This window comes from Melozone crissalis, unplaced genomic scaffold (assembly GCF_028551555.1).
Source record: "Melozone crissalis strain CALT ecotype California unplaced genomic scaffold, PUWL_Pcris_2 ptg000034l_1, whole genome shotgun sequence".
In the NCBI taxonomy this organism is placed as follows: domain Eukaryota; kingdom Metazoa; phylum Chordata; class Aves; order Passeriformes; family Passerellidae; genus Melozone; species Melozone crissalis.
Genome location: NW_026535812.1, coordinates 22177033 through 22191845, shown reverse-complemented (window position 1 = coordinate 22191845; position 14813 = coordinate 22177033). Strand labels below are relative to the sequence as shown.

Below are 14813 nucleotides of genomic sequence, written 5' to 3'. Positions count from 1 at the left end.
GTGTATGGCAGGATTATTTGAAAGCAGCGGGTCTGCAGGATGCAATTTCTGCCACGATTCTGGTCCTGACACATCGTAACTCCTTTGTTATTAAAAAGAACCATGACAAACATATATTGCTACAATTCTTGCATGCCAAATCTATGTGCAACCATGTCTTCCCCACAGCACTTGACAGGCAGACAGCTGTTTGTCCTAGACACAAGATGGCCTTGTCTAGTTTTTATTCTGTACTGCTCAGCTACCCTTTAAGCCCCTGAGTTTCATCTGCAGTGCACACAGAGCGTCGAGCTAGACTGTGCAGGTTCAAAATGCAGAGTGGGTGGGAGCAGAACCCTTTGTTCAGTTCAGCTGGCAGGTCAGAACCACAGTGCTGCTCTCCCTCCCCTTGCCTCAGGGAAGGTGGTGCATCCTGAGGGAGTTGATCAGAAGCAGAGTTCCATCTGCAGGTAGTGCTCTCAGAATCTGCATCCAGGGCATGGGGCTCGTTTCTGTTTGGCTCTTGATTGATACTGAAATCTCATTAATACGCTCACTGGCAGGAGAGAGCTGGGACTGCAGCAAAGTGGGACGGCTCTGTTCTGATTTTTCCATTTCACTGGGTAACTGAGGCTGTTTTGATTGTTTGGAAATGTCTCATGAAATTTTTTCACTCTAAGCGAAGGCAAAGAGGAACAGAGAGAAGGATGAATCAGAAACTGCCAAGGAGGAAATCACTGGAAGAGAGATTTCTGGGCAGATTGGCAGATTAACAAGATTTTTAGTAGTGGTGATAAAAGGAACAAAAGCTTTTTAGTGGCACAATTGGCATGACAGAATAATAAGAGGGCAAAGACTGAGCAGGGGGATCGGGGGCAGGGGAGAGTTTGCCAGCAGTGGGTCTGTCCTGGGCTCTGGAGCTGAGAATGAGGAATCCAGCTATGAAAGAACAAGAAACCCCAACACTGAACTTGAGTTCAGTTAGGAAGATTTCAACGGAAAATGGACAGTAAAGGTAAACTGGAGAGAGACGTTCAAGAGGGAAAGGATTAATTCAGAGAAATTCTCACAGAACAGATTAAAGATCAATTTCCCAGTTGGATCAAAGGTGGATTAGAACAGGTTGGTGAGATGCTATTGAACAGACACGATGGTTTTTCCTCATTAGAACAACTGTCCTTGTTTAACTCACTGCTTGAAAATCTCTCTTCTTAGCCCTAAATGAAGCAGGGGCTCTTTGCTTTATTTCAGAGGTTTAGGATCCCACACAGCAATTCCCTGCTGCCCCTGGCCAAGAGGCTCCAGTTCAACTCACATTTCTCAAAGCTGGGGGAGCCAAGTGCACTTTTCAAGTGGAACTGAAAGTGGAACCAGGAAGTCCAGGGTGACTCTGACATGAAATTATGGATTAAATGATCAATAGGTATCAGCATTCAGCTGCAGGTTATAGCCCTGAACAGGAAAAAGCTGATGTTGGAAGGGTTGCATGGACTGAAAGCTGAATATTGATCAGCATCTGCAGGGGAGAACTTGCTGAGGGGGCCTTTAGCAAGTTAGGAAGGTGCCACTGAATGATCCTGTTGTGCCTCTCCTCCAGGAGATTGCTGCAGCATGTAGAGATGCTCAGAGCTAATTGAGCAGTACTTTATCCCTCAAGCTGCCTCAGGATTTCTCTAAGACTCCTCACTCAGTGGGCAGATCTAATATCTTTACTTCCCAAAATACCTTACCAATGAATAATCCCACTGCAGTCCTGGAGCTCACGTGTGGGCTAACATGCTCCATGACACAAGGGACTGTGCCAGAATTTGGCACTTATTGATTGCTCTGTATCCAAAATTCTTGTTAAAATAGCAGGGCATATCACTGATTTAATGTACCATAGGTTTTTCCTTGTCCCTGAGACTTGCACAGACACCAAATAAGGGTTTCTTACCTTGATTTTATGCTGATTCTCTACACAGGACTCATCTACACTATGAGATGGCATCAAGGGCCAGAGCAGAGGCAAACCAGCTCCTTCTGTATTCTCCTTCCTGGGCTAATCTATAATGTTGAGTTGTTGGGATGGATAGCAAATCTCCCACTTACAATTTAGTTAATTCACAAAGAGGCAAAAGTTTGAGGGGAGAAGAAACTAACAAATAAAACATGGAGGTTTCAAGTATTTTCACATTAGAGGTATTTTCTGAGGCCACATTGACACTGCCCACCCACCTGCATCAACACAAACCCCAGCCCTTCCCTCCATGGCCAAACCTGCAGCAGGTCCCTCTGACCTAGCACTGCTCTGTGGCCTTGGCAATTTTCACAACATGAAGATTGAGTAGTGTAAGCATGGCCCAGAGAGTCTGAAAGGATGTTATGAAATTGAATTATCTATGTTGCAGAAGGTCAAATAACAGTTTTCTGTAACTGTGAAACTATTTCAAGAGATTATTAAAAACTGCATTCTTCTGAGACACATAATGGTTCATGTGCTGCTCCCAAAAGGCTTTCCACACACCTCCAACCTTCTTCAACAGTCAAAACGAATGTTTCTTTTGTTGTCTTGATTAGAGCCTTCCATTTGCTTCCTCTGGGACTCTGAAAGGGCCCATCTTTGCATGGCCAGCTCTGCCAAGGCTGGCAGCTGTGTCAGTGCTGCCAACAGCTCCCCAAACCACTGCCCACAGTCCCTGCAGGACGATGGACTAAGGCTCACATCCAGCTCTGAGAGGTCCTTGAATGCTCCTAAACCTTGGCAGAAAACAGCCCAGCCTTCATCAGGGATGGTGTTGTTATAACTCAAATCCAGCTTCTGCAATCTGGCCAAGTGGCCATCTTGCCTCAGGGATGCTGTGAGAGATGACAGACACAAACACAATTAATAAATCCTGGTAACTGCTTTAAAAGCCTCTCAGAAAAGGGAATGGTATTTTAATACCTCATTCCAGCAGTCAAACAGCAAGATTTAACTCCTCAGCAACATAAAACCACTTGCTGCTGATCTCAGAAAGACAGTTTTATAACAGCTGAAGGAGTTTACAACATTTAAAGCACAGACAGTTCAAAAGGAACAAAGTACTGAGTTAAAAGTGTGTGGCAACCTGAAAATCTTGGAGTCAGTTGGAAGGAGGTCACATCAAGTGCCAATTGTAAGAGGCAGACAGGCTTTTCAGGGAGATTTAGAAAGAGGAAAGCAAAACTAGGTGAGGCTGCATGACTGACTACAACAGCCACCTCTCACTGTGGGAGGGCCAAATATTCCCTAAAGGGATCCTTAACATATGATTGGCAAAGGAGACACCCATCAAGGGTGATGGTTTTTGAAGTCAAAAGTATTTGGGGTTCACCTCACCAGATTTTATATTCCAGGGCCTTACAGCTATTGCCAATGTCAGACACAAACCCCTGAGTCAGGTCCACAGACTCAGAAGGATGAGTATAAAATTAGCAAGTGTTTAAAAGGATCCTAGAATTTATTCCTTTATAGGTTCCCATTTTCCAGTATTTCTTAGCAGCTGCTAAGAGGTGGGTGAAAACACTTCTGGCTTAATTCTCCCCCAGTAGTCTGATTGCAGAAACCCACCTAATGACTGGGAGCTGGTAGTGCCTGTATTCCTGGCTGTCAGCACAGACATTTTCTCTAAAGTACTGAGCCATAAAACAGCATCTGAACAAAATAAACTCCTCAGATGCAGCTTTAAATATTTGATATAAAAAACAGATGCAAACTCTACATTTTCTAAATTATGCTGCTTTTTTTAATAGATAAAAGTGCTTAAGTATTCTTTGCATTGTAGCCTTTTCAGCTTTTCCACTGGGCATGCCCAGGACACACAAAAAAATGAAAGCCCTTTGTGGGAAAAATTTTCCATGTTTTCATTTGATTTATGCAAAAACGTGCTCAGCCCATGGAACAAGCCCCTTCTGAATTGTGGTCTAAACACCCCAGTTCCTTTAGTGCTAGTAAATACCATGTTATACTTACTTAGAAGTGCCAAATCTTCAGCCACCAGGTTACAGCTGCTCAGTCTTAACACTTGAATCTCCGTTGCAAGCTTTAGTGCTCCCAAAAGCAGCTTTAGGTTGCCACCAACGCACTTATTCCAAGAAAGGTCTAATATCTGCAGTTCAGGAAGGTGAAGGGCAGCCTCAGCTGAAAAGATTAAGACCAGCAACTTCTGCTTACTAAGAGAAAACAACATGGCCTCAACAGACACCTCACCTGCAATTCACCCGTAAGTAAGATACTAACAGACTGATTGTGCTTAAAATGAATTGTTTTATCCCAAAAAAAGTCAGACAAAAGAAAATAAGAAGGCTCTGCCTATAGAATCTATCAGGACTCTATGGAGAGGGGGTTTTTGTCTTTCTATTCACATTATTGCCTTGGCCTTGTCGCACTGAATTAATTTAATTTAACAGCTTGGTTTTAAACAATTTTATATCAATTTAAAGACAATTTTTTTTTTTGCTGTGAACTCACTAATTAAGGTGAGATGCTTTGTGTCTTTTGACAGCTCTGATTTCCATGGTGTCACTCTTACATAACTGTAGTGATATAAACATAATACTCTTTCTGCAGGGACCTCTGACCAGCTTAACTTGCTACTGCTTCTGCTGGAGGCAGTCAAGTCTTACTCCAGGTTTAATGTCATGAGTACACAGTATGAAATACGAGTGCACAAGACCCAGTAACTGAGAGATCCCTCTGTACTAGGATTTCGTGTGCCATATGGAACACCTATCAAAGGCCACTAATCCAGAGATTTGCAATAAGTAGGTAAAAGAGGCTGAATTTACATATCCTGTGTTAGATTGGACTTTTCTTCACAGCTGTGCAATATCTTTTCCACCCCTGCAGTCATTTCCTCCACTGCCCCATGCTGAACTCTGCCCCAGAAAGTTTCTACTGAAATTTTCACCTGCAGTGAGGTTAAATACCCTCAGTCAAAGCTTTACCCCACTGAGTGAAGTGTTACATCCAGACTATGATTTCAGCTTAATTAAAATAATGTTTTTCTCTTTTCCCCCAAAATTAAGGGGTATATAAAAGCTCTCTATCAGACAAAGCACTAAGAGAACTCCATCCCCTCAGGTACAGTAGAGGAAGTCATACAATTCTCTTCCCTTGCAACCTGGTCCCACAAAGCAGTGGTTTCATCACAGGCTTTTCACTCAGGACCTGAGGTATAAGGTAACCATGATCTTTGGAGTTCAGCCAGAGGAGAAGGGAATGCTTTGTCCTACAGGGATACACAGAGAATGGGCACACTTTAAAGAAACATTCCTACCTAGTGATGAAAGGGACTCTTCACCTAAGCCACAATTGCTGATGGTCACAGATCTCAGCTTTGGTAAAAACCTGAGCCTGCCCAGAAGAGGATCTGATGAGAGTCCTACATTTTTATTCGAGGATAAATTCAGCTCTTGAAGATTGGAGAGTAAAGGTATCACCTGAGCTACAAAAACATGAAATATTTATTAGAATGTCACTGATCCATAACAAATGTGCAGTTGCATAACCTGACATAATTGTTGTATAGCCTGACATAATTCCTTTTCCTTATAAATCAATCCAAAAGTCAAGACCAGCGAAGTTTTTACACCCAAGTTCTTGGTGAGTAATGTTTTAGACCATAAATAGCCTTGTCATTTTCAGTAACACTGTTTCAGCAGTTAAGTATTCCATACTATGTGGAAGTTTGTCAGAGCATGGCTTCCTGGAAATTTTCTGGGTGAAGTAGGGAATTTCCAAATGTCTTCATTGCTAAGTGAAACTTCTTTGTTTTAATGTTATTTTTCTGTATTATAAAATAAATTAAAAATAAATCAGGGTTGGTATTACTAATACTGATTATTTCCTAAAGCTTCATCATCATCATCAAATCTTCAAATTATCTTCTTTGTCATGGAAAAGAGGATGTGGGCAATATAGGCTTTGAGTCATGGGATTTTTTGTTGTTAAGAGTAGAAATAAAGTTATGATGATGGAGAGAGAGAAATAAACTCTCACAAATTCATTGGGAAATGCCTTTTTCTTCATAGTAGTGTTTATAGTTGCATCAATTCAACCTGGAGAAAGCCCACAGCAGCAGCAATGCAAGATCTCCTAAAATCACCCTCTTCTTGGTGTGCAGCTCCCCAGTGGGTTTTAGGCTGTTTTATTTCCATGCTCGTACCCCCCATGGATCCATCCAACTTATACCCCTGGGGGATCTGCCCCTGGATATTTCCTAAATTACTGATTATCAAAAAATAATAGTGTTTGGTGGCAGTTCCCACATTCCCATTGTGGGCCTGAATCATGGCAGATTCAGCTCCTTAGTTCCACATGGGATCAGACACTCTGAGATTTCCTTTTGTTCAGCAAAAACCCATTCCATATTGATCAAGAAAGCCCTCCCCCACACTGCATTTTCAGAGCTGCCTGATGAAAAAAAGTACTGAGTTCAGCTCTTCTACCAGGCAGAATCTTTTATGTCTTTGAGATATTTTCAGAAGACAAAACCAATATTCTTAAAAAATTTCCTCAACATGTCCTTACACAAAACAGTCATGTCCTCTTCTGTGATACAGCACTGGTGAAGATCAAGGACTTCCAGATTTTTCAAGCTGGCCAAATGAGCTGTTGAGGCTTTAAAGCCACCACCAATCTCTCTGTTACATGAGATATCTAATTTCCTTAGCTCTGCAAGGTGCTGTAAAGCAGTGTCTGAAATGCAAAAGGGAACAGGCTGGTCACTGGCTGCCACAACAGCCCAGGTCAGGGCTTTGCCATTTATTTACTTCAACGTCAAAGTTTGCACAAGGTAGTGCAGGCAAAGCTCCTGGGCTAAGCTGCAGTGCATAATCACAGCAGACACTCAGTAATGCAGCAAAGCCTCCCTGTCCATGCAGCTCCATTCTTCTCTGGCAGAGCAGGTGAAGGTGAGGCCAGCTCATCCCCCACTTCCTGTCAATCCTCAGCCTTTTGCAGAAATTACTGCTGGATGTGCTCATTAATGCCAGGTGTTTTGCCACATCCACTAGGGAGAGACACAGATAGCAAGACCATTTCATGTGGCTTCACTGGACACTTTAAGTGGTATTGGTGAATTTGGATTTCCTTTGGAAAGCAAGATTACCTTGTTAGAAGTTAGCTGGCCTGCCACAGCTCTGAGATGTGTCTCAGATAAATGGTGTGGAGGGTGACTCTCCCCACTGACTTTCACAAGCTCGAGCTCAGGGGAGATAAATTCAGCTCCTGCTGAAAGGCCCTGGAGTCTTTTACCAATCCTCAAACAGCAAATCATGATTGCCCATTAATACTGCCAAACCATCAGCAAAATCCCACCTCATTGCCTTTCTTAAATGGCTTTCAGATGTACAATATATTCAGAATGAAAGTTTTCTGAACATAAAGTCTAACCTAAGCCCTGGAGGCTGTCTTGCTTTAATCCACACATGTGCAAGTTTAACTCTTTCAAGCCTGGCACATTTTTCAGATCCTGAGCAATAACCTTCATGCTGCAGCCAATGTTTTTGTTGATAGAGATATCTAATACTTCGAGGTCTGGGATCACATTTAGAAGTTCAGCTGGGGAAAAAAAAAAGAGAAAAGAAAAGAAAACCAGAATTAGTAATTGTCTAGAATACATACAAGATGAACCCTAGAAAAATACAGCACCATGATAAACAGGAAGACGTGGCCAGGGTTTGCCTGTCAGTGTGGTTTAGACTTGCTAAGTTCCTGTTCTACCTAAACAACACAGTAAATAAAGACTGGGTAGGAATCATAAAAATCTGCGAAAAACATTTCTAAAAATAAAAGTAGAAAAAATACAGGGACTGTTAGAAAAATACAGAGGAATAAAAAGCAGAAATACAAACAGAAATAAAATTTTCTAATGAAAATACATAGGAATGTCTCTTACATATGGGGCTCCTCCTGCAGTGGAGATGAGAGCCATGGGGCTTCTCTTTACTGAGCAAACACCTTTTAAAACATACAATGAGATAAAATGACCAGACAGGATTAAGCTGCTATGGTGAGAGGACAGAAGGGAAGGATGGTCAGTGGTTGCCAACTCAGCCTAAATTCCCAATCCTCAGACCTTCTTTCCAATCCCATGGCTAATATGTAATTCAGCTGCTTAATTTTGAGCAATTAGTGTTGGAAATTCTCTCAAAAGATCCAGAAACCCTGTACTACTGAGGCAGCCAGACTGTGGTTTAGGTCTTCTCAACCCTCTCTCATATGATTAGAGAGAACAACTTTCTTCTTTGGAAGGAAGTGCACTAAATCCCCACATCATAAATACTGTTACAATGCAGAGCTTGAAACAAATTAAATTTTTCATTGACATTGAGCTCAATACAGCCATTATCTAAGCCAAATAAGTTCATTTTTGTGAAGCCAGCCTCAGCCCAGCTCCATGGCCACACATACCAAGGGATTCTCCATCCTTTGCTGTCAGGTTACAGTCTGTCATTTTCAGACATTTCAATTTGCATCCTTCCTGAAGTTTTTTTGTCAGCAGTGATAGTTTACCACCAATGTTACTGTTCCATGATAAATCCAGTTCTTCAAGCTGAGAAACAATTTCAAATGCCTCTCCTGCAAGAGAAGTCTAGAATGAGTCATTCCATGTATCAATTTCAGTGCAAACAAAAGACAGGTTTGGAATATATTAAAGAGGAAGGTTAGCTACTTAATACTCAAATTACTTTATGATGAATATCTTGCCAGGAAAATAGTTAAATAAATGAATTATTGCTTATGCAGCAATGTTGTATAAAATCTCACATTGTCTAAGGAGCAACATAGATCACAAGTCATTGTCACAGTGCACACAAACCTGAAAATTATTCAGGTTCCCAAGCTCTCATCAGGATGTTAGGCCTGTGCTGGGACCAGAAAGTCCAGCCTAGAGGGAAATCAATACAAGTGACAAGTCTGAATTTACTGTCCTGTAGAGTTCTGCTCTGTTTTATTTGGAAAATTTCCAGCATCCTCTGTACTGCATCCACAGGTCATTTTGGAGGGAATGAAAGAATTCCTCTCACAACTATTTCTGAAACATGAAAGTTTCATTTCTGACAGGAATCTCTGAATCATTTCATAAGAAACCAAGATGAGCACTGCTTTGACTCAAACTAACTTTCCCATGATTTCAAGGCAGACAGAACTGACTTTTACTACATTCAGAAAAATCAGCATTTTCAAGGCTTGACACACCTGTCAACGTGAACTGTGTTAGTGCTTATTTGAAATACTGACATCCCACTGTAAAATCCATCTTCCTAATTTCCTTTGTAGAGGAGGGAGGCAGAGCATATTTGCATAAACTCATTCCCAAGAAAGATCAATTAATCAGACCATATGCAAATGCAATTTCAAAGTGTCATACACATTTTTTTGATCTAAAGTCTAATAATTGAGAATTGTATTTTAATAGTAACATCCTTTCATGTCTGTGTGGTTTTCATAATTAATTTTTCACAAAAAATTTATAATAGAAAAATAATTATTTCCATAAGTGAATATCCGGGTTTGAGAGCAAAGGCCACATTTTAATTCTTATTTTTGCACTTATTTTAAATTATTGCCTGGGTGTTGAATACTGAGCAATGCTCTACAGTTGAGAAGTGCAGCATAGCCTGTTTCTGTTTGACATGAGGACTATAGATTTCCAAGCACATTTTCCTCCCAGAAGATAAATAAAGGAATATAACTCCAGGAATTGTTTCCAATCACCTTTCACAGTCAAGCTCTGAGCAACTACATAGAATAGGTTGATATTATGGTTATATTTCAGACATTGATTTCTAAGCAGGATGTGCTGAGTCCACAAGAGGCCACATTTCTGCAGAGAGATGTGGACAAGGTCACACAGCCAGGACTGGCCTAAATACACAAATTGTTTTCAAAATCACAGGCAAAATCGATGCAAACTGACTGTTGCTATTCCACGTGTCAAGGGCATCACATTTTGTCTGGAAATTCAAGTTCTGTGATCAATTTTGTCTGTCCCAGCAGAAGTCAAACTGAACTGGGAAGGAAACAGCATTGAAGAACCTGGCAGAAAGAATCAATTGCAAAAATAACCAATAAAATTCAGAAGGAGAAAAAGAACACCAACGAACAAAAACCAAATCTATGAGAAGGGTTTGGAAAAGAATGAAATAAATTTGAAAAAAAAATAGAAAATTAAATACAGATTTCACACCCATCAGAAACAGAGCAGTTATTTTCACTAGCTTTTGTAGAGATGCTTATTTCCCTTCCAGGAGATTGCATGACTCACTTTTGATCTACCACCATATACATCATTTTATTTCTGAACCTTTCCTGAAAAGGCTTGGATATGAATGACATAAAAAAAGCCCAGCTTTATAACTCAGACCCATTTTAGAACTTTCAAAATAAGCAATAACTTTTATAATTTCTAATTGATTGTGTTTGCCCTTCTTTTAAATACAAACCACAGATCCACTCCGGAGTAAATTCCAGGCCCAGAGGTGACTCCATGCCAGAACCTGAGTGTGCAACACCACCATAAAAACTTTTCCATCTCTCACTTTGCAGAAAGAAGGGCGCAGGCACTCCAAGCAAAGAAGTAAGCAGAGGAATAAACTTCTCCCAGACTTGAAAAAACACCAAATCATACAGCTCTGAGGCAGCACTTCTGGTTTTAAGTCTTCTCCCAAAAGACCATTGGGGTTTTCATGATGAGAACTCACCTGTCCTGCAGCTCCAAGGCCTAAGCTGACCCTATTGAGATTTACTCTGCTTCTAGGCAAAAAAAAGGCAATCCAAATTTAAAATATTCTTTCTTGCAAATAGGACTGGATTCTCTTCCCTTCTGAGTATGAAAGCTTCACACCCTGAGGAATGAACTCTGCAGAGCTACCTAAAGGTGTAAGGTCACCCATAAGCCCAAGTTTCTACTGTTTCACAGCAGGAGTTTACTTTGTCCAGTGTGGAAGCAGCAGGAGTAGGATGTAGGAAGAGATGAGATGGATTACATCAGCCCCAAGCTGTCTGGAAGTAAATGTAAATGCAATCCTGTACCTAAGGAGATGACATCCTCAGCTGTCAGCCGGCAGTTGTTAAGTCGGAGGACTTTTAACAGGCTCACGTGGTGAAGATGGACAGTGAGAGCTTTCAAAGTGCCTCCAACACAACCATTCCAGGACAGGCTGAGCTCTTCCAGCTCTGGGAGAAATGGCAGTAAAGAAGCTGTAAGGAAAGAAAAGAAAAACCTTTTCTGTCTTCATGCTTCTGCACACACTATGTCTTAGTGTTGAGATGTTTTCTACAACCAATACAGAATTATAAAGCCATGCCAATTTGTACCTCACTTTTCTTATCTGTGGCTCGAGTGTAAGGACAATAATCTGCTTCATAGACCTGGGTGATTTCTATATTTATACATATTACATAATTTATATAATTCATTAATTGATATTTCTCAGGGACCTGGGACCATTAGATGAAATGTTAAAATGGCCTGTATAAAAGAAAGGGAACGGAAAAGAGGAGAGGCAATAATAGAACAGGTAAATAAAAATTAAAGAAATACATGAAGTGATTAGTTGAACAAAATGTGCATTTACCCAACTCTGTTATATCTTCTGCACTCAGTGCACAATTATTTAGATCCAGATTCTTGCTGCTGGGTTTCTTTCCCAGTTTCTCCATGAACTGGTTAAATCTCTGCTCACCAGATGGTGACTCTGCTTCAGAAGTGAGATGTGAAAGTCCATCTGAGCAACAAAGAAATAGGGCCCTGGTTACCTCTGCTAATAAACACAAGGTGTAAAACCTGCCTGAGGCTGCCAGGTGAAGACTTTAGGAAATGAATTAAATCTGACAATGAAGCAGGCTCTATTTTTCATCTATGCGGACCAACAACCTGACTGATAGGATCACTATAGATCAAATTAATACAAAAGTCCTCCTGCATTTTCATACAACATCTGTGCAAGGTAGTTCCTGCTTTTCTGAGCTTTGCAAAGCAAAAAAAAAAAATACACCCAGACCCCTTAGGACAAAGGACAGGGTTCTAAGCTTCACCGTCCACCTCCTTTTGAAAAATAGTTCCATTTTCTCTGGAGTGGATGTAAAGAGTATCCTTGTGCGTGCAAAATAACATCCATGAGGGATTCCCATTTCCTTCCTGTCCTCCTGCCCAGTGCCAGAGATAGGAAACATCTGCCTTAGCAGGACAGAGACCCATCTTAAATACAACAGGCCAAGCTACTGCTCAGAGCTTGGCTCTGAAACCAAATAAGCTCTGGAACTAATGAGCTGACCTCAGCACTGACTCTCACATTGCAGACCAAGAGAGAAGTCACCCAAAAGCTTTACCCTTCCTCAGCAATGTGGATTTAACTCCTTGCTTAGCACCTATCAAATCAGAGGGTACATCCTTGATAATGTTCCAATCAGAAGTAAATCCTGGCTAGAGGATAAACTGTAGGCAGCAAATACAGGATTTCTATGAAATTAAAATATTTACACATACACATGTGTTTCATTATTGTACCAGCATTACCTTCTTCAGAGGGATCTTGCCTTTCACTCTGATCATCAGCTCCATCATGGCTTATTTCTGTTTCTTCAATTTCCCTTCTGTCCTTGCCTTCAGATTTCCCAAAGTCAAAGCCTTTGAAGAACTGTTTGATGGCTGAAGGCTGCTCTTTCCTTTTTTCAGGAGCACACTTCTTTCCTTGGAATTGTTTTATAACAAAGTCAAATGGGGAACTCTTTGGGTTGTCCTCTTCATGTTTATCCTGGCAGTTCTGGTCATCTTTTAGGGCATCAGCAGACAGAATAAGTGTGAATTAGAATTAGAATTTAGTAATGTTTACTCTTGCTTACCTGTTTCCATAATGGCAGATGCACTGAGAATTTGCCACCGTTGCCTCCACCCAACCATGTATCATAGCCATGATACAAGAGTTCAAGAGCAGAGCATTTACAATCACAAAAAGCTGAGCCAATGTTTAAAATCTGGCATTAATGTGTTGTCACAGTTGTATTCCTTAGAAATACAAAAATGGTACAAACCAATGTACCTTGATGTACATGCACAGTTACTGAGCTCTAGAGCAGTGCTGCTTTCCCTGGCTGTGATTTCCTGCTGTAGAGAGGCATTATTTTAAACCAAGAACATACCTGTCTTTTCCATGGGTACACCTGAAGTTCCCTTTCACACTTTTCAGTTTTTACAGCACTTTCAGGCTTTGTGGGATGGGTGAGCCATGGAATGCAAACAAAACCTCACTCCTTTCCTTAATAGAAACTTTCCATGCAGTTTTCTCTCACAAGTTTCTGTCTTCATCAGTTTGACAGCAGCAGCTCTGCACAAGTGGTTTGTGGGCTCTTTCCTGATGCCACTATTCCTCTGTACTGTGTCCCAAAGTCTGCCGGTCCTGGGGCTGAGAAGTCCATTTAAATGCTCCGATCATGTCCCAGCTTCGATCGCTCTGAAGGCAGAAATCAGGAAGTGGCAGCAAAATCTTCGCTACTGCTCACAAACCACTGCATGCCCCGAGCCAGCTGTTGTTGGGAGAGGCTGAGTCACCGCAGAGATCAGATTACAGGAGTAGCTGGAGAAAAGCTCTTTGTTTTCCCACCCCTTTTGTCCATACTGCTCAGCAATAGTGCTGGAGGCACAGCTCAGTCAGAAAAGGGAGGACTGACACTCAGGATTATTTTAGGAGACACAAGTCACGACCATCTTCTGGGCAACACCATGGTACAACATTACAATGCAATCATTAGACACACCTTATGTACACTTCAAACTCCAGTACACCTATTTTTTTGTCTGTCTGTCTGTCCCAAAGTCTGATTTCCTCAGTGGTGAACATCACAATTTCTGTCTTAACCCTACTCGTGGCCATTTATGCTGAATCTCTTTAGCCTTGATAATCTTTTTCAGTCTATGAGGTCTTGCCTTTGCAGGCTAAACCAGCCAAACCTTTCTCCCCTCCTGTGGCAAACTCTCCATTTCCCTTATCATTTCCTGCTCACCTGGTGCAATATGATTTCTACTTCCTTAAACACAAGGGACCATCCACTGTCTGTGTACACTAAAGACAGATGCAAACTGGAGTTATTTTGGTGGGGAATGATAAAGCTGGTAAACCAAACCAGCAATTCCTTTGCCAGCAGCTGAGCAGACACCAGCCTGAGGAAAAGCTTGACTCAGGGTGAAACTAGACAATGAGGGTGCAATGAGGCACAGGGTGCTGCAAGGAGTCAACAGGGTAAGATGAGAAGAAAAAGTGAACATCAGGAAAATCCTCTTGCCCATGAGAGGTACCATGCTGGGAACATTTACAGCAGCTAGAAATGCACAAAACAATTGTGATCAACCATCTTTCTCTGTAGAAAAGGAGGGCACACTTCTATTCCCAAATAGAAAGGATCTCCAAGTTTGCTTTAGGGTTTTCTGACACCAGGAGTGGCTGTCCTGTCTCTGTTTCTGAAATCAGCATCTCACTACAGAGCTCTATCCACATGAGGAATTTGTGCTAATTCAGGTATCCAGGCATCTCAGCTATGCAGACAATGGAAAATCCCAGCATTTCTGTTGGTGAAGAACTGAATTTGAAGTTCTTTGCTTGTGCTTAAGAGCAGAGTGACTGGGAATGAAGCAGAGACCAAGCAACCTGTGTTGGTGAGCATGTCCTGGGCTTTCCTGGCCCAAGACTTCTCAATGCCCACTGCAGTTCAATGAGAACAAGGAATGGGAATATTTGATAATCTCTGTCCTGTGAAACTGGGGAAACCTTTAAGCATGTTAAGCACAGATTACAGTGGTTAGGCTGGGCTAGCTCACATGCTCTGACAT

General features: G+C 41.5%; 1 protein-coding gene across 1 annotated transcript; it reads right to left on the bottom strand.

The window, feature by feature from the left end:
* Window positions 1-2497: 2497 nt before the first annotated feature.
* On the bottom strand, window positions 2498-13142 carry LRRC31 (leucine rich repeat containing 31). The gene is made up of 10 exons (XM_054283050.1): window positions 13130-13142; window positions 12507-12761; window positions 11566-11715; window positions 11021-11188; window positions 8396-8563; window positions 7376-7543; window positions 6512-6679; window positions 5259-5426; window positions 3953-4120; window positions 2498-2817 (listed from the first exon to the last, which is right to left on the bottom strand). The coding sequence occupies exons 1-10, from the start codon at window positions 13140-13142 to the stop codon at window positions 2498-2500; spliced, it is 1746 nt and encodes a 581-aa protein (XP_054139025.1).
* Between the last annotated feature and the right edge of the window lie 1671 nt (window positions 13143-14813).

What these genes read in the sequence shown, in the direction of transcription:
- LRRC31 (XM_054283050.1), bottom strand. An exon ending in AGAAGATATAACAGAGTTGG is followed by an intron (nt 11,189 to 11,565) that starts GTAAATGCACAT and finishes CTTTCCTTACAG; the next exon opens with CTTCTTTACTGCCATTTCTC. An exon ending in AGACAGCCTCCAGGGCTTAG is followed by an intron (nt 6,680 to 7,375) that starts GTTAGACTTTAT and finishes TTTGCATTTCAG; the next exon opens with ACACTGCTTTACAGCACCTT.